The sequence below is a fragment of the Dromiciops gliroides genome, chromosome 5 (genome assembly GCF_019393635.1).
Source record: "Dromiciops gliroides isolate mDroGli1 chromosome 5, mDroGli1.pri, whole genome shotgun sequence".
Lineage (NCBI taxonomy): Eukaryota > Metazoa > Chordata > Mammalia > Microbiotheria > Microbiotheriidae > Dromiciops > Dromiciops gliroides.
The window spans coordinates 247,003,539-247,022,650 of NC_057865.1; the positions used below are offsets into that span (position 1 = coordinate 247,003,539).

The 19,112-nt window shown below is 33.5% G+C and overlaps 1 protein-coding gene across 1 annotated transcript; it reads left to right on the forward strand.

Moving 5' to 3' along the window:
- Positions 1 to 12,310: 12,310 nt before the first annotated feature.
- LOC122730143 (cytochrome c oxidase subunit 7C, mitochondrial-like) lies at positions 12,311 to 12,502 on the forward strand. The gene has a single exon (XM_043969389.1). The coding sequence runs from the start codon at positions 12,311 to 12,313 to the stop codon at positions 12,500 to 12,502; it is 192 nt and encodes a 63-aa protein (XP_043825324.1).
- The last annotated feature ends 6,610 nt before the right edge of the window (positions 12,503 to 19,112 follow it).

Consider the following 19,112-nt stretch of genomic DNA (forward strand, 5'->3'; position numbering starts at 1 on the left):
GTCTAAGGGGTAGGGAAAATCTTACACTAGCAATGAGTAGTTAACATAGCATCTAACAATCTTCTATTTACCTTGAGAAATTGTTTAGAAAAAGAAGGGGGAAATCAATCTGTTTTAATATACTTACCAATTGTAAAGTATATTTTTATTGACTTAGCCTTTAAAGTGCATATGCATGATAGGTGGTGGGATGGATAATCTTGACTTTAAAGTCAGGAAGAACTGAGTTTGACTCCTACCTCAGATAATTATCAGCCAAATGACTTCAACAAGTTCCTTTACATCTTTAAGCTTCTATTTCCTCATCAGTAGAATGTAGATAATAATAGTACCTCCATCAAATGGTTGTTGTAAAGATCAAATGAAATATTTATGAACTGATCTTCAAATAATAAAACTATATAAATGCTAGTTATATAAAAAATTAATTCACATGTTTACACTTACTAGAAGAATCTTATATGATTCTGTTAAAAACAACAACAAAACATGATTTCATTGTTTCTAGAAATAAACATTTGCAAAAATACTAATAATAAGTGCCAGTTAAACAGAGATTTTGTTAAATTCTAGGCCTCATACATGAATTTCGAGCCTATTTGGACAGCTAGCCAGTATAATTGTTGGTCAATTCCAAATCTTTTTCCTATTACCCTGAATAATTCCATTTTCATTGTCCATGTTGGTAGTCAGTCTCCATGAGTGTACAGCTGAAGAGGTGGAGCATTTCTAGGATACTAGCCAGCCATTTGCTAGGGAGGAACATGGCTTCAGATTCCCATTCTGGATATGGTTCATGCACAACTTGTAAGTGTGTTCAAAAATTGTTGGCCTCAAATATTCATAAGTAAAAAGTGCTTTATGAAAATGAACTGCTGTTGTTGTTGTGGAATCACTATTAATTTCACTCCCATTTACTAAGGCTCCCTTTATTCAAGCCAAAACATGTCCCCATGTTCCTCGCATTGACAAACTAGGAATCTCAAAAATCTGTCACTACTCTCAAATTTCCTCTACAAAATTATCTCAAAAGCTATCATTTAAAGGATTTTTAAAAATTTCTTACAATTTCATTTCCTTTTTTTTTCTTTAGGTATAGACTAGTTTTTTTTTTCTATTTGTTTTGATTTTTATTTTTAGTCCTGACTGTAATTCTCAAAAAAATCTTATATTTGTATATTTAAGATATCTTTTACTTCCTTCCATGTAGGATTATTTCAAATTTCAGAATGTTCTCACCAATATGTTAAAATTTGATATCTTTATATCATGTGATTGTCACTAAGAATTATTATATTCTTATTGTGAGAGAAGCCATAGTCAACAGAATTTTCTGTCACATAAAGCTAAGCTATTTTTCTAAAGGGCAACTATCCCTGAAACTTTATTTTTCCAGTGGTTTAAGACTCAAGTCATTGATACAGCTTCCTGGCTACCTAACGACATAAAAGAGGCCAACTCATAAGGAAGTTAGGACCCTTTAAACTTCTTGTATGGCTGATCCATTGCTCCCTTATTGATCATGGAAATGAGTATGGAAATGACAAAGGCCTTATCTATCTTAAACAATGTTGTGCTCATATTTTATAATCTTTCCATGTTATGGATTAAGTAAAACTCTATTCTTTAACTGTCAGATGATTTTTTTTTTTTGATGAGGCAATTGGGGTTAAGTGACTTGCCCATGGTCACACAGCTAGTAAGTGTTAAGTGTCTGAGGCCAGATCTGAACTCAGGTACTCCTGAATCCAGGGCCAGTGCCTTATCCATTGTGCCACCTAGCTGCCCCCAGATGATTTTTTAATATCTCATTTTGTTACACTCACAAACCTGAACTATCAGACTGACCTTAGTTAGTCTAGGTCTCCAATTTTTGTAGAAGTATCACTTTGTTGGGACACATCCCCTTTGTAAAAATCAACAGATGCTAACTAAAATGGTCTGTCCAAAAGTACCTTGCTTAAAATAGTTCTGATGTTTTGATAGTTGCCAGAGCTATGGTTATAACTTCAAAAACTATTTCATTTTACCATTATATATGTACATTCATTTTTTTTTGGTCTGGACTTTGAATTCCACCACTGTTGGGAACTCATTAAGAGAAACTTACTCTCTTAATGTGTAACTGTTATGTAATTTGCAATCTTAGAAATTTGTTAGAGGATTCACAAAGGTTCATATGAGCAGCATGTACCAAATACAGTGCCCTGACAGTTGGTTCTTCATGTTGGCTGCCTCTCTATAAAAGTATTTATATTTATTTATTTATGTGTAAGTTTGTACACATATTCATATATGTATGTGTTCACAAACTTTTCAAGAATGATATTTCTTATCGACTATAATGATAGAACATATGGTCAATTTAACACAATTTTCAGGAAATCATTCAAAAGTTTTATGTAAATAAATTAGCTAGTAAAGTAATATTTAATTTAAGAACCAAAAGATTAGATACATAGGAACTTACTTGCACAATACTCTCCTGGTGTGCTACATTAAAATGATTGGATTTCTCAATTATGTACTTTTAGAAACAGAAAATGTTATCATTTAATGAATATCTGTTTGGGCCTCTAGTTGGTGCCATGGTTAGAGGGCTGGGCCTGGAGTCAGGAAAAATCATCCTTAGTTCAAATTTGGTCTCTGATATTTATTAACTGTGTGATCCTGGAGCAAGTCATTTAACCCTATTTGCCTTAGTTCCTCACATATAAAATGAGCTAGAGAAGGAAAAGGCAAACCAAGAAAGCTCCAAATAGGGTCATGAAGAGTTGGACACTACTGAAACAACTCAACAACAGAATGTAAGTTTAATATTGGTATTGGTTCAGTGTTTATAGTTCATTTAAACACACTATAGCTTCCCTGTATATCTCCAATAGTATTTTGAAATTTAATTTTTTATTTGTCTCATAGAATGGTTGCAACATCTTTTCTCTTGGCTTCACTCGGTATCCCTCTCCATTTCCAAATGTATCACTTCATCTCTGGATATATTTTCTAACATTTACTATACTTTCTCTCACAATCCCTTAAAACAGTTATTCTGTAGGGAGTTTCAAAATACTCTTTACTCCCCAGTGACTCTACCCAATTCACCTCTTACCATTGTAGTTTGCTTAATAAAAGTTACCCACTATTGAGTGGGTATTGAGTGCAAATCATGGTAGCTATTATACACTGGCTTCCAGGTCACTCTCCCTCATCTCTCAAAGAGTTCAGGAGAACATAAAATTTCTGTCATTCTTCTGTCTGATCCTATTGTTCCATTTCATCATATACCTCACCCCCTTCCAAACCTATTCTTCACCTTCATGGAGACTTCAAATCCCTCAGTTCTTCTATTACACCATTACCCCAACTTTGGTTTTATTCTCTTTGCTTTATAATCCCAGCACTAAAGCTTACTAATTCAATGTTATGCTGTTCTGTGTTATAAAATTCCTTATTGCTTTGTTTTATTGCCACTCATACATCTGCCTCTTCCACTACTACTCATGTGCTGCTCAATGGATAGAGAGGAAATCACACAATTGTGTTGATGAGATTTATTAGAATATCATATCCTCTAATTTCAAGTGGACCCCCTTGACTACAGGAATGCAATCTTTTTGTTCCTCTAAAGTTGATTTGGCCTCTTGCTCCCCAGAAATCTATTTAAAACCTTTTTTCTTTTCTCAATAAGCTTCCCATACATTGTACTCTTCACTAAACTGAGAATCTTATTCCTTACTTCAGTGAGAAAATTTAGACTTTCCACTTGGGCTCCCTCTTCTCTTCTGTTTTCTTTTCTTTATTTTTTTAAATCCCCTTATTTAAAATTAATTCACTGGGATAAGTTTTGCTTAAACTACTTTTATGGTGGTCTATTACTACAAGCTCTGTCTTACTCCTCAACTTGACCCATCCCCAAATTTTTTGTTTCACTTAAATTCTTAATTTTTTTCTTTTATTTAATTACCTATCTTTGCTTTTCTTTTAACCTTTTCCCCTCTCGTGGTTAAATCAGTACAAATTATTTCCTCTCTTCCCTTCCTCTAACCACTTTTTTAAAGCAATTGTCTTTTGCTATAGCTTTTTTTAATTTTTAAAAGAAATTTTCATTATTTCTCATCATTTCCAGTAAATTTTGAATTTTGTTTCCTAACTTATGAGCAATAACCTGATTTGTTCTAATTTAGCCCCTACCATTATCCTCATTATTGAGGTATTCAGTTTGAGTTTCCTTTTCTGTGTGACTTATCTGTTATTTCTTTTGTGGGTCTTGTCCTGTCCTCCATTTGTTTCTATTAAAACTAATTTTGGAAATATCATTTAATGAAGGAAACTATATTGCAATTAAATCGTATCCTCTTGCTGTCACCTTTTGACTTTACTACTCTTATTCTCTTGTCAATATCTTAACTCCAAAAGATGATACACAAAATTGTAGCATAATGAAAGACATGGAACTGACCAAGGCCAACATACTGCATAGGCTTATTTGGTGAAAGAGTGGGGGAAATGCTTAATTAGAGATATGGGAGAACTAGGAGCAACAGGCCAATGAGATGGAATTCTGTTATTTTTTCTATAAAAAAGACTATTTAGTAAATTTCTTTCAATACTTCTCTTCTGGTCATTATTATTTTTGCTGCATTTTGTGCTACTTTCCTTTATTATTTGTGGTAGAAAGGGAGAGAATTTGTGCCTTAAGTTACCTTATTCTTATATCTTTTTTTTTAATTAAAAATATTCTTTATTGCATTTATGTGCATGTAATTCTTATATATATTGTAATTGGTTTTTTTTTGCAATTTTTTTTATTGGTTTTTTTTTTTCACTCTTAGAATAGAATTTTATTTTCCAAAATACATGTAAAAACAAATTTTAACATCAATCAATTCTTATATCTCCTTAAATTCGTATTGAGAGTTTTTTTTCACAAGAATGTTTTAATAAGCAGTAATCAATGAATATAACATCATTTAACAATGTCTATGTTTAATGTGTTGGCTTGGACTCAAGTGTTACTATGTATTATCAGGACATTAGGAATCCTTTTATTTTTTTTTTCAGGGCAATGAGGGTTAAGTGACTTGACCAGGGTCACACAGCTAGTAAGTGTCAAGTGCCTGAGGTTGGATTTGAACCCAGGTCCCCCTGAATTCAGGGCCAGTGCTGTATCCACTGTGCCTCCTTGCTGCCCCCATGGGAATACAGTTTTAATGTCCAAAGGTGAGGGAGATTTTTCATTGTGTATTATCATTGAGAAGAAAATAGACAAATCAGCAGTCTTAAGATAAGATCAGATAGGAGAAGTATTATAAACCTGGAAGAAGAACACACAGGGATAGATAGATAGATAGATAGATAGATAGATAGATAGATAGATAGATAGATAGATAGATAGATAGATAGATAGATAGAGATGGATCAATAGATGAATGGATGGATGGACAGACAGACATATAGATTGTTGTTTTCTCCTTTGTTCTCAAAGACAACCATTACATTGGGAGGTAATGTCATGACTTGCAGTCAATTGGATTTAAATAAGGGAGGGCTGTGCAAAGTCACCAGCCTCATTCTCTCCTCCAGAGCCATTTGGGTCTAGTGTCAAGATATACATCAGGAGGACTGGAGATGGCCCTGCATTTATGAAACAATTGGGGTTAAGTGACTTGCCCAGGATCACACAGCTAATAAGTATGAAGTGTCTGAGGCTGGATTTGAAGTCACATTCTCCTAACTCCAGGTCCAGTTCTCTATCCACTTTGGCACCTAGCTGCTCCTGATATATACGTGCATGTATACACATATAAATATACATAAACACATATATGTATATGTGTACATTTAGGAATATATACACCTGTAGACATATATAAAACACATGTATGTATTTAAGAACGCATGTCTTTTATGGACTTTGAAAGCAGAAAATTTTAAAAGTTTAGGAAATCATAAGTTCTTGAATTGGATTTTTTAAATCTGTAAAAAAATAATGGGAAAACTTTAAAGTACTTATTAAAGTATTTAGTAATAAAAATGAGATCTAATTTCCCCATATTTTTTAAATAGAAAATTAAAGAGTATGGAAATCCCTCAGAAAGACAACTTTTGAACTTAGAGCTTTACCTCATATATCAAAATCTTCCAGTCTGAACTCTGGGATTCATCAGGATGCCAATTGCTTGAGGGTAATTGTTGTCTGAGTGCCAGTTAAGCCGAGTGGTTTTTGGAGTGTGATTTTGATTTTGTTCAAGAGAGTGAGAATATCAACTAATTATGTATTTTTGTTTGGCTTAAACATATGTTTATGTATTCAAACACCTTTACACCTCAGATTGTCATTATCTGTTGACAAGTTTGACTAATTTTTTTTTTTTTGCTGAATAAGCTGGGTTTTAAAAAATAATCTTATAATTTTAGCATTATGAAGATGTAGGATACACACACACACACACACACAAAATACATACACACACTAGTTTCAATTATACAAAGTTTTTACTCAAAGTAAATCTGAATACTTGAGTTAGGCTTTAATAGGCTTTCCTTGAAAAAAAGAATGTTACTGCAAAAGTTGTTACAATAGATATAGCACTAGACCTGAAGTCAAGAAGATCTGAGTTCTTATCCAGCCTCAGACACTTCTAGCTTAGCTGTGTGACCCTAGACACGTCATTGTTTGCTTCAGTTTCCTTGACTGAAAAATAACGATAATAACAATACCTACCTTTGAGGAATGTTATAAGGAATAAATGAGATAATATTTGTAGAGTACTTGGCATAATGCCTGGCACATTGTAGGTGCTGTATAAACGTTCATCATCATCATCATTGTTATTAAATGTCTTATTCATAAAGAAAAAATATCAAAAGAAAATAATCTCATGGACCATAATTTCATAGTGTTAGTATAAATAATTTAGTTATCTCTAAGTGAACAAAAAAAATCTTTATCTTTTCATTCTGATGTAATCATATACATTGGACCTATGATTTCAGTAGTAAAGAAATTCTCTTTACCAAGGCAGGTCAACACCTCTCTTAGAAAATTAATTTTATGGATTGGGGCTTCTCCTTGGTGCTGGACATGTGTTCTGTCTCCTGGCTGAGAGACCAACACTTTGCTAGAATATCACAAGAAGAATTTCTGATTAATCTCCTATGATTAAAGCTGAAGTAAAGATGATTGGCAACAGAGGATCCAAATAATGGATGTTCTTCAGAGAGTCTGACTCCTTTGTGGTCTGTAAGAAACTTGAGGAAAAATGGTTTAGAACTGTGGGGACTTTCTTCTCACCTGTTTTTTACATAAACAAAGGAAACACATACCTATATATGTACACCCATGTATTAGCTACATGAAGTCAAGAACTGAGTCTGAATCTAGTCTCAGGTACTTCCTAGCTATATGACCCTGGGGAAGTCATTAACCTCTGGTAAACGACTCCAGTATCTTTGCCAAAAGAATCTCATGGACAATATTGGAATGCTATGGTCCATGGGGTAATGAAGAGTCAAACAACCAAATGACTGAACAGCAACAACAATACTTAAATTGAATATTGCTACTGAATACTTAATATATATGCATATATATAATTTGCTTATACACATATCTTCACAATGCATGTTGCTAATGAATATTTAATATCTACATATTTATTTTTGTTTATATTTGCACATCTACATATATATTTATATATCATACATATATTTAAATGAATATTTCTTTTAATCATCTAATAAATATATTTGTATATATGTATAATATATAAATACACACACACACACACATATATATATATAAAGTTTAAAGAGATTTTGTCATTTCCCATTGACTTCATGTTAACCAGTCATGTAACAACACTAATTAATAGACAGAATTGAGGAAGGAGGGGTTAATAACCAGACCAGGCAATAAAGAACAACTGTTCCTTGTATACCCCCATACTATGTACCAAAGTCAGGAGCAGAGAAAAGCAAAGAGATGATCCAAATAAGAGGCTATAGTCCAAACCAGAGAGTTGAAGAGAGGTAGTTGTCATGATGCCAACAGGGTCAGTGGAAGACCAAACCAGGGAGATTGGGTCAAGTAAGCACACAAGAATGAGCAGATGGGAAAAGGGGGTTGGAATGAGTACAAAATGTCAGGATGATCTAGGGTCAGAAAAGCCAGAGAAGTAAGATCAGGATGAGAATTCAGGGTGATCAACTAAATGACAATTTACCATACTCCAATATTTCATCATTTTTATAGTGGGTGATTATCCTTCTGCTTCTAAAGAGGCCATTTTGTCAGAATCAGGATCCATATGATATTTGTCTATATAGACATAGATCAATTAAAAATACACACACACACACCTGTGAGATATATATATACATACATACATATGTATGTATGTATGTATGTATATAAATATATATATAGCCAAAGGCTAAAACATCAGTCTCAGAATCCAAAACAAGAATCTCATATTTAAAGGGTTTTTTTTCCCATGATTTATTAAATGAATAAGAAAACACAGCTTGAGTTCTGAGTCATCCCACTGTTGCTAATCAATATTTGGGATTGTCCCTGGTGAGAATAAGGCTTGTGCACTGCCTATGAAGCATAACGATGATGAGGAAAATATTTAATGAATTGTTAAATACTATATAATTATAGAATCTTAGTCCTGGATGGGGCCTCAGGAACTAGCGAGTCCACCAGAATATCCTACAAAATCCCTAAGCAATGTCGTAAGCCTTTAACCTATAAGTTGCTACAGTTACCTCATCCAATAATCTTATTTTACAAATGAAGAAAAAAGTCAGAAGGATGAGAATCTAGATCAGTTCAATCTATTTTTTTTTTTCTGGGACTTCATGTTTTCTTAAGAACCAAACCAAATCCCTCCACATTATTTTGTGTGATAGGATTGAAGCTTTAGAGATGGAAAAGCCATCAGAAGCCATTTTGTCCAACCCCCTTATTTTAAAGGAGAGGAAAAGGAAGCAAGAAATGCTTCTTAATCACAATCAAGCCAAGTGAACCAGTATATGAGTAGAAATGATAGGGAAATACCAAGATGGCAGAGTACAGCCTGCGACCCAGATGAACACTCTAAACATTCTGCATCAAAATACTTTAAAATAGCAAGTCAAAACGAATTTTGGAGTGGCAGAGCCAACAAAACATCAAAAGAAAAAAAATAAGCTTGAGATAAATTTGGAGGTCTGCAGAATAGGTCTGTAACACTAGGGTGGGCTCAGGACCTGAACTCAACAGAAATACCAGTGGTAGACTTCAGAATTAGCTGCTACAGCAGCATCAGCTGCTGCTGTAGGAACTTTCAGCCCAGAGACAAGAGGCAGAAAGAGATTGTAGGTTACCCTTTGCTGGCACTGTGGCAACACTATTATCCTTCAGCAACTCTGATTTGCAGTTTCAGGGCCAAAAAGGGTACTTGTGGTCAGTCACAAGGGAGCAGGGGCTATAGTCACACTTCCAAGGCCAAGAGGAATACTAGTAATTTCAGCTATAGGGAAATAGGGGTTCCTAGGTAAAAACCAGAGTGCAGACAGGAGAGCAGTGACCACACGTATCCTAGGATAGCACCAACTTGGAAACACCAAAAAATTGCAACCCCCCATCCCAGAACTAGTTCTGAAAGCACCAACAAGAAGAAAAAAAAAAAAAGCATGAAGTTAAGTACAGTGCCTCCCCAAACCCAGGTTCGTAGAGCACAACTTTAACATAAAATTGAAGTAAAGAAATAGTCTGTGAAAATGAGTAAACAAACAAACAAACAAACAAACAAAAACCAAAACCCTTGACAATAAAAAGCTACTATAACATTAGGGAAGACCAAGAAATAAAGTTAGAATATGATAATGTGAAAACAGCTCAAATCAAAGCCTCAAAGAATAAAGCTATTTGGACCAAAGGTCATCAATAATTCTTAGAAGAGTAAAACAGATAAGATTGGTAGAAGACATCATGGAAAAAGAAATAAGAAGGATAAAAAATATGAAAAGAAAACTAAGAGCTTGGCAAAAGAATTTAAAAATATCACTAGACTAAATAACACTTGAAAAAAATGAATTGGCCTAATGGTAAAAGAATCACAAATATTCAGTGAAGAAAATAATTCCTTAAAAAGCAGAATAGACTAAATGGCAAAGAAAGTTAAAAAAAAATTCACTGAGGAAAATAATTCCTTAAAAATTAGAATTGGATAAATGGAAACTAAAGACTCCATGAGACATCAAGAAAAAATAAGACAATGTCAAAAGGATTTTTTAAGAATAGAAGAAAATGTGAGATATCTCAATCAGAAAAAATAACTGATATGGAAAACAGGTCCAGGACAGATAAATTTAAGAACTTTTGGACTACATGAAAGCCATGATCAAAAAATAATCTAGACAGCATATTTCAAGAAATTATCAAGGAAAATTGCCCTGATTTCTTTGATTCAGAGAATAAAATAGAACTTGAAAGAATCTGCTAATAACCCCCTAAAGGAGAACCCAAAATGAAAATTCTTAGGAATATGGCCTAATTACAGAGGTCCTAGTTCAAAAAGAAAATATTGCAAGCAGCCAGAAAGAAATAATTTAATCCAAAAAGAGAGAGAAAGAAGTTTAGGGATAAATATAGAGAAAATATAGAGGAAGTATAAAGAGGGATGCACTTGGAGAAAGGGGAAGGGAGAGTTATAATTGGGCAAATTATCTCACATATAGGAGGTATGGGGGAAAAAAAACTTTTATAGTGAAAGGGAAAATGGAGTGTTGGCAAACAATGCTTAAACTTCACTGTCATCAAAAGTAGTTCAAAAAGGGAATATGTATGTATATATATAAATATATGTATATATGTATATATATATGCACACACACATCTCTCTATTGTTTGTGTGCACACATATATACATATATGCATATACATATGTATGTGCAGTGTGTAAAACTATATGTGGTCACCTTATTTCTGTCACAAGTTTGGGGAAAATTAGCTGGGGTTTCTAATATATGACCACCACATATAGTTTTACTCGCCACATATGCACACACACAATTACACACATTCTGTTGGTTATAAAAAGCTATCTTATCCAATAGGCAGAGATGGTGGGGGAGTAATTTAAAAAATGGGCAGATTAAAGGAGTCTTTGGTCAGAAGTAAAACAGACTTTTGAGGATGTACAGTATAAAAACAGAGAGAGAAGGATTAAAAAAATAGGATGGAGAATACATAATGACTATACCTATGAATATGAATGGGAAGAGCTAACTCAAATAAATGGAAGTGGTAAGCAGAATGCATTACAAACAAGAATCCAAACATTGAATTACTATGGTCATTTACTACTGTCTTGGGTACCTAATCTATTCCACTGATCCACCACATTATTTGTTAGCCAGTATCAGATGTTTTGATGATTACTGCTTTATAATATAGTTTTAGATCTGGTACAGCTAGGCCACCATCTCTTGCATTTTCCCTAATAATTCCGTAGATATTCTTGACCTTTTGTTCTTTCAGATGAATTTTGTTTTGGTAGTTTGGTAGTTTGACTGGTATGGTACTGATAAGTAAATTGATTTAGGTAAAATTTTCATCTTCATTATATTGGTTTGGCCTACCCATGATTAATTGACATTTTCACAATTTTTTAGATCTGACTTGATTTGTATGAAAAGTGTTTTGTAATTGTGTTCATAGGTTCATGAGCATATGTAAATGTGTTTCTGATTTTGTCTTGTCGGTTAGACATCCAAGGATTTTATATTGTCTACAATTATTTCAAATGGAATTTCTCTTTCTATCACTTGCTGCTGGGCTTTGTTGGTCATATGTAAAAATGCTGATGATTTATGTGGGTTTATTTTATATCCTGCAACTTTGCTAAAGTTTGTTAATTATTTCAACTAGTTTTTTTTTATTGATCCTCTGATTATAACATCAAATCATCTGTAAAGAATAAGAGTTTTATTTCCTTATTACATATTTTTATTCCTTCAATTTATTTTTTTCTCTTATTGCTATAGCTAATATCTAGTATAATATCGAACAATAGTGGTAATGAGGTTCCTTGTTTCACCCCGATATTATTGGGAAGACTTCTAGCCTATCATCATTACAAATAATGTTTACTGATTGTTGTAGATAGATACTAATCATTCTAAGAAAAGCTCCATTCTCCTTGAGCTGCCGCTGTACCAGGAAGGAGCAAGGTCAGTAGGGAGAAAACGACTCGGCAGCTGTCTCTTCCTCTTCTGTCACGGCCTCCTCTGTGGTGGTTGCGTAGCCCTCGGCAGCGCCATGTTTGGGCAGAGCTTGCACAGGTTCTCCACCTCCTTGGTTCACAGGAGTCACTATGAGGAGGGGCCAGGGAAGAACCTGCCCTTTTCAATAGAAAACAAACGGCGGTTGCTGGCAGTGGTAACTGTGTACTTTGGATCTGGATTTGCTGCACCTTTCTATATATTAAGACATCAGATGCTAAAGAAATAAAATTCTCCTATACAGGAATCAGATTTAAAGAACAAGAACCACCCGTAAAAGCAGTTCAGAAGAATGGAGTAAGCAAGCTATTTACCATAATAGATGTCTTTATAAATAAACCTATTAAATGAAAAAAAAGAATAGAAAAGCTCCATTTATTACTATGTTCACTATTGTTTTTGATAGAAAAGGGTATTGTATTTTGTAAAAAGTTTCTGTATCTATTGAAATTATGATAAGATTTCTGCTATTTTTGTTATTGATATGGTTAATTATGCTAATAGTTTTCCTATTACTAACACAACCCTAAATTCCTGGTATAAATTCCACCTAGTCATAATGTATGATCCTGTTGATATATTGCTGCAAACTCCCTGCTAGTATTTTTTTTTTAATTTTCATCAATATTCATTAGGGATATTGGTCTATACTTTTGTTTCTATGTTTTAGCTCTTCCTGGTTTAGCTACCAGCACCACATTTATATCATAAAAGGAATTTGATATGACTCCTTCACCTATTTTCCCAAAGAGTTTTCTATAGTATTAGAATTAATTGTTTTTTTAAATGTTTCATAGAACTCACTTGTAAATCCATCTAGCCCTGGGGATTTTTTCTTAGAGAGTTCATTGATGGCTTGTTCAATTTATTTTTCTAAATTGTGGTTATTTAAGTACTTTATTTCCTCTTATTATCTGGGTTATTTATATTTTTTGTAAATATTCATCCATTTCTATTTTTGCTTTTGCTTTGTCTGAGGTCATGATTTCTAACTACCCCTGCTTCTTTTTAAACCTCAACTGAAGCTCCAGCCTTTTACCTTTACTTTGTGTCTCTGCTTCAAATGTGTCTTGTTAAAAACTTCTGTTTTTTAGTCCACTCTGCTATCTGTTTCAGTTTTATGTGAAAGTCCATCGCATTCACATTTACAGTCATGAACACTGACTATATTTCCTTTTATCCTATTTTCCCCATCTATATTTTTTTCTCTCTCTACTCAACTGAGTGTGTATGTTATTTCCTCTTTCAGCCAAATCTGATGGGATTAGGGTTTAAACAATGTTCACTCCCCTCTCTTCTTTCCCTCCATTGTATTAGATCTTTTATGCCTCTTCATGTGATATAATTTATTCCATTCTGCCTCTCCCTTCGCTCTTATCCCTGTGCAATGCTCTTTTTCACCCATTATTTTTTTTATATTATCCCACCAAAGTCAATTTATACCTGTACCCTCTCTCCATGCATACTTGTTCTTACTGACCTAATAGATATACAGTACTTAAGAGTTATAAGAATAATTTTCCCATGTAGGAATGTAAACAGTTTAACTTTATTGAATAATTGATTTTTTTTCTTTCCTTTTTATGTTTCTCTTGTGTCTTGTAATTGAAAATCAAATTTATTGTTCAGCTCTGATCTTTTCATTGAAAATGTTTAAACGTTCTCCATTTAATTATCTCCATTTTTTCCTCTGAAAGTTTATGCTGAGTTTTGCTGGGTAGTTGATTCTTGGTTGTAATTCAAGTTCCTTTGCCTCCTAGAATATCGTATTCCAAGCCCTCAAATCCTTTAATGTGATTCCTTCATATTTGAATTGTTTCTTTATGGCTGCTTCCATTATTTTCTCCTTGAACTGAGAGTTTTGTAAATTGGTTATAATATTCCTTGGAGTTTTCATTTTGGGATTTCTTTCAGGAGGTTATAGGTGTATCCTTTCAATTGCCATTTTATCCTCTGGTTCTAGACTATTGGGGCAGTTTTCCTTGATAATTTCTTGAAACATATGTCTGGCTTTTTTTTTTTTTTATCATGGCCTTCAGGTAGTTCTATAATTCTTGGTGATTATTATGATGATTATGATGATGATGATTTTGGTATGTGGGGCAATGAGGGTTAAGTGACTTGTCCAGGGCTACACAGCTAATAAGTGTCAAGTGTCTGAGTCTGGATTTGAACTCAGGTTCTCCTGAATCCACGGCCAATGCTTTATCTACTGTGCCACCTAGCTGCCCCTAGTTCCATAATTCTCTCCTGTATCTATTTCCCAGGTCTGACATTTTTCAATGAAGTGCTTTAAATTTGCTTTTATTTTTCATTCTTTTGATTTTGTCTCATTCTTCATGCCTCATAGAGTTATTAGCTTCCACTTCCCCAACTTGTTTTGAGGGTAACTAGGTAGTTCTCAGGCAACTTCCATCTTGGCTCCATTTTTACAAAAAAGAATACAGTGACATGTTGTGTACAGACAGACAGGAAGAGTTAAAATAGAGGGTTGGAGCAGAATCGATCATGCTCCAGTTGAAGTTTTAAAGAACTAGGTGTAGCAATAATGATCTCAGACAAAGCAAAAGCAAAAACAGACCTAATTGAAAAAGATAATCAGGGAAACTATATTTAATGAAGTAATACACAAATGGCAATTTTCTCTGATAAAGGCCTTCTTTTTAAAATGTATGGTTAACTGAGTCACATTTATAAAAAAAAGAGCTATTGCCCAATTTATAAGTAGTCAAAAATATGAACAAATAGTTTTAGAAGAAATCATAGCTATCAATTATCATGTGAAAACAAATGCTCTGAATTACTATAGATTAGAAAAAGGTAAATTAAAACATCTTGGAGGTACCACCTCACATTTATCAGATATGACAAATCCAGGAGGGGATTAGGGAAAATAGGTACATTAGTGAACTGCTGGTAGAGTTGAGAATTGGTTCAGCCATTCTGAAGAACAATCTGTAACTATGTCCAAAGAAATATAAAATCATGCATACCCTTTGATCTATTAATACCACAACTAGGTTTATATCCCAAAGAGATAATTGGAAAAGAAAAAGGACCTATAACTACCAAAAAAAATATTTATAGCAGCTCTTTATGTGGTAGCAAAGAATTGGAAATTGAAATTATGTTTATGGGGGATGGCTAAACACATTGTGTCATATGATTGTGATAAAGTACTCTTGTGCTGTGGGAAATCACCAAGGTGGGGGATATTTTCAGAAAAATATGGTGAGGCCTAAGAATTCATGCAAAGTGAATTGTAAAAAACCAGGAAATTGTTGTACACAGTAAAAACAATGTTTTGATTATGATCACCTGTGGCTACTGTGATTAATAGAATGAAAATTCTAAAGGACTCAGTATGGAGAAATGTTATACACCTCCACAGAGAGAAATGACCTCTGAGTGTAAAGTGAGGTATCATTTCCTCACTTGTTTTTCTTTGTCTTCTTTTTTTAGGAGGGTAACTAATATGGAAATATGTTTTGCATAATTCCACATGTATAATGGATATCATATTGTTTGCCTTCTCAGTGGGTGGGGGAGGATAGAATCTGGAAATTAATTTTTTAAAAAGTTGAAACCAAATAATATAGTAAGGGGGAAGCATTTATGTGGCTACTATGTGTCAGAAAAGTAAAAACAGTTCCTTTCTTCAAGGAGCTCGCAGTCTCTAAGTGGGAAGACAATATATAAACAAATATATACAAACAAAAGGTATATGCAAGATGAATTGGAGATAATCTCAGAGGCAAGGTACTAATACAAAAGCTACCGAACATTTTTTTCTATTTATGGAGCTCTTACAGTCAGTATTTTTTAATAGTTGAAAGCAAAATAAACAAAAACTTTATCTCAAACATTCACAAACATGTAGAGTAATATAACGTTTAAACTGTCAAATACCATAAGCTAGTAATTATTTTGGTCTTTGATAGATGTTGATCATTTCTGTTTCTTTCAAAATTTTTTAAAATCCTCATATTCTCTGTAAGATCATGGCTGCCCCCTGGGGCACTGTGGTACATAATTTGGGCACTGCAACACATAATTTGGGCACTGCAGCACTAGTATGATGACGGTAAATATCAAAACTGGTATTTGAACCAAGGTTCCCTGGAGCTAAATCCAATATGTTTTCTATCATACCACTTTTTCTGCCATAAAGGAACTTGAGTCTGTGACTTACAACTCTATAGGTGAAATCTATTGTCCTGACCCACTACTAGGGAATAACAGGGAAAAAAAGGAAGAAAGCTAAAGAAAAAAAAAATGACCAGGTAAATCAAAAGAGATAGATTGAGAAAAAGAAACAGAAAAAGGGCTTGTCTGGCCAAGTATATAAGTGCCAAAATTTTTACCCCATTCAAAATGTTTTTATAACATGAAAAATATTCATAAATAATGCATGTAATTTGCTAGTTATGTTGAAAAGAAAACTCACAATGAAAGCATTTACGTATTACAATAATACACTGGTTCATTTTCAGATGCTAATGAAACATTTCCCCAAAGCTGGTATAAGCTATCTAGTCTGCAAAAGCTAAATATAAAGGTATGAATATGAATTTGATTTATTTATACTATATTAATTTAATGTTTTTATTACTTATCTTTTTTCTCCATTATCTGTAACAGCAGAACTTTTTTTTTTTTTAATAAATGTAATGCATTATGCTTGGTTTTAAAAAGACTTCTAGAAGAACAGCTAGGAACATTGTTAAGAGCTCTGAGCTATGAATTACCTGGGGTGAATCCTGGCTTCATTACTTATTATGCAATTCATTTAACCTCTCTGAGTCTAGGTTTCCTAATCTGCTAAAGTACCTTTATCTTTTGCTGTAACTATCAGGAATTTTGTTAAAAGAAAATGAGATATAGGGTAGTATATAAAGATTTTTTTATTATAAGGTGTCATATTAAATTAAAACATTATCATTGTAAATTACAGTTAAAATATTAAATCTATTATTGAAGTTATTATAGACTATTAATTCAAAACTGCAAAAAAAGACATGAAAAACAAAAAAACAAAACAGACCTCATTTCTGTTTTCACTCCCCCTGCCCCATGTTTTTAACCTTTGATTTCACTTCTGTAAGAAAGTCCTTGGTGCAGTGGATAGAGCACCGGCCCTGGAGTCAGGAGTACCTGGGTTCAAATCCGGCCTCAGACAGTTAACACTTACTAGCTGTGTGACCCTGGGCAAGTCACTTAACCCAATTACCTCACTAAAAAAAAAAAAACAACCAAAAAAAAAAAGTCCTTATAAGGAAACTATCCACCAAAGTCTAAAAGTAATGTAATCTGTAACCAAAAAATAGTTGCAGGGATTTGCCTTGGGCACACCAGAGCTTGCAGCCACATATTGGTAACCCTTGTCCTAGGTCCAGATTACTTTTGGTCACTCACAAACCAGAGCACAGGCCAGGAGAGTAGTAAGCACATATCTCCTTAGATCATGCCCCCTTGAAAGAACTGAAAAATTACATATCTCCAGAATTAGCTACACACAAAAATAAATAAACAAAAACCATGAAGACTGGGAAAGTGTCCCTTCCACCCTGGGAGCAGAGGCCAACATTAATATATCTGCCTGAAAATTATTAAAACAAATAATATAACAAAATTAAGGTCCTAAGAATAATGAAGCATAGTAACTGGGGACAGGGTTTGTATGGGGTAACAGAACAGAGAGAGCTATGAGACTGCCATTGGAAAGAGTAAGTTTCTCACAGTTTCATAAGGTAAGTTGTTTTACATAACAAGCAAAAGTACATAAAGGAAGCTTGGGAATGTCTGTAGGGGAGAGTTTAAGAGACCTATAAATAATCAGAAGCTAGAATTGACAAAGTCTCATCAGCCCCAGGCAATTCATTAGCCTGTGAAAAGAAATTAGGTGAGGATCAGTCAATTCTTAGTAAATTGTGCTTGTCAAACAAAGATAAAAGTTAAGAAAAATGAGCAAACAAGAACAAAGGTCCTTACAATAGAAAATTACTATGGTGACAAGGAAGAACAAAACACAAAGTAAGAAAACAAAGTCAAAATTGCTAAATCCAAATCCTCAAAGAAAAATGTAAATGGGCATCAGGCCAAAAAGAATTCCTGGAATAACTTAAAAAGAATTAAAAAAAAATAAAAGAAGTAGAGGAAAAATTGAGGAAAGAAATGAGAGTGATACAAGAAAATCTTGACAAAAGATTTATACTTTGCTAAAAGAGGTATGAAAAAAATGAATAAAATAATACCCAAAAAAACAAAAGAAGAGACAAAATAGTAAAAGAGGCACAAAAATGCAGTGAAAGAACTCCTTAAGAAGCAGAATTGGGGGCAGCTATGTGGCACAGTGGATAAAGCACTGGCCCTGGATTCAGGAGGACCTAAGTTCAAATCCAGCCTCAGACAGTGGACACTTACTAGCTGTGTGCCCCTGGGCAAGTCACTTAACCCTCATTGCCCTGTTCTCCCACCAAAAAAAAAAGAAAAGAAAAGAAAAAGAAAAAAAAATTGGCTACATGGAACGAGATGTACAAAAAATTTCACTGAAGAAAAGAACTCTAAAAAGAAGAATTGGACAAATGGAAAAGAAGTTACTGAAGAAAATAATTCTTTAATAGTTAAAGCAAATGGTAACTAATGACTTCATGAAATATCAAGAAACAATGAAATGAAATTAAAATAATTAAAAAAGAAGAAAATGTGCAATATCTCATTTTAGAAATAACTGACCTGGAAAATAAATCAAGAAGAGAAAATTTTAAAATTATTGGACTACCTGAAAATTGGGATCAAAAAAGAGCCTCAACATAATCTTTCAGAAATTGTCCAGTATA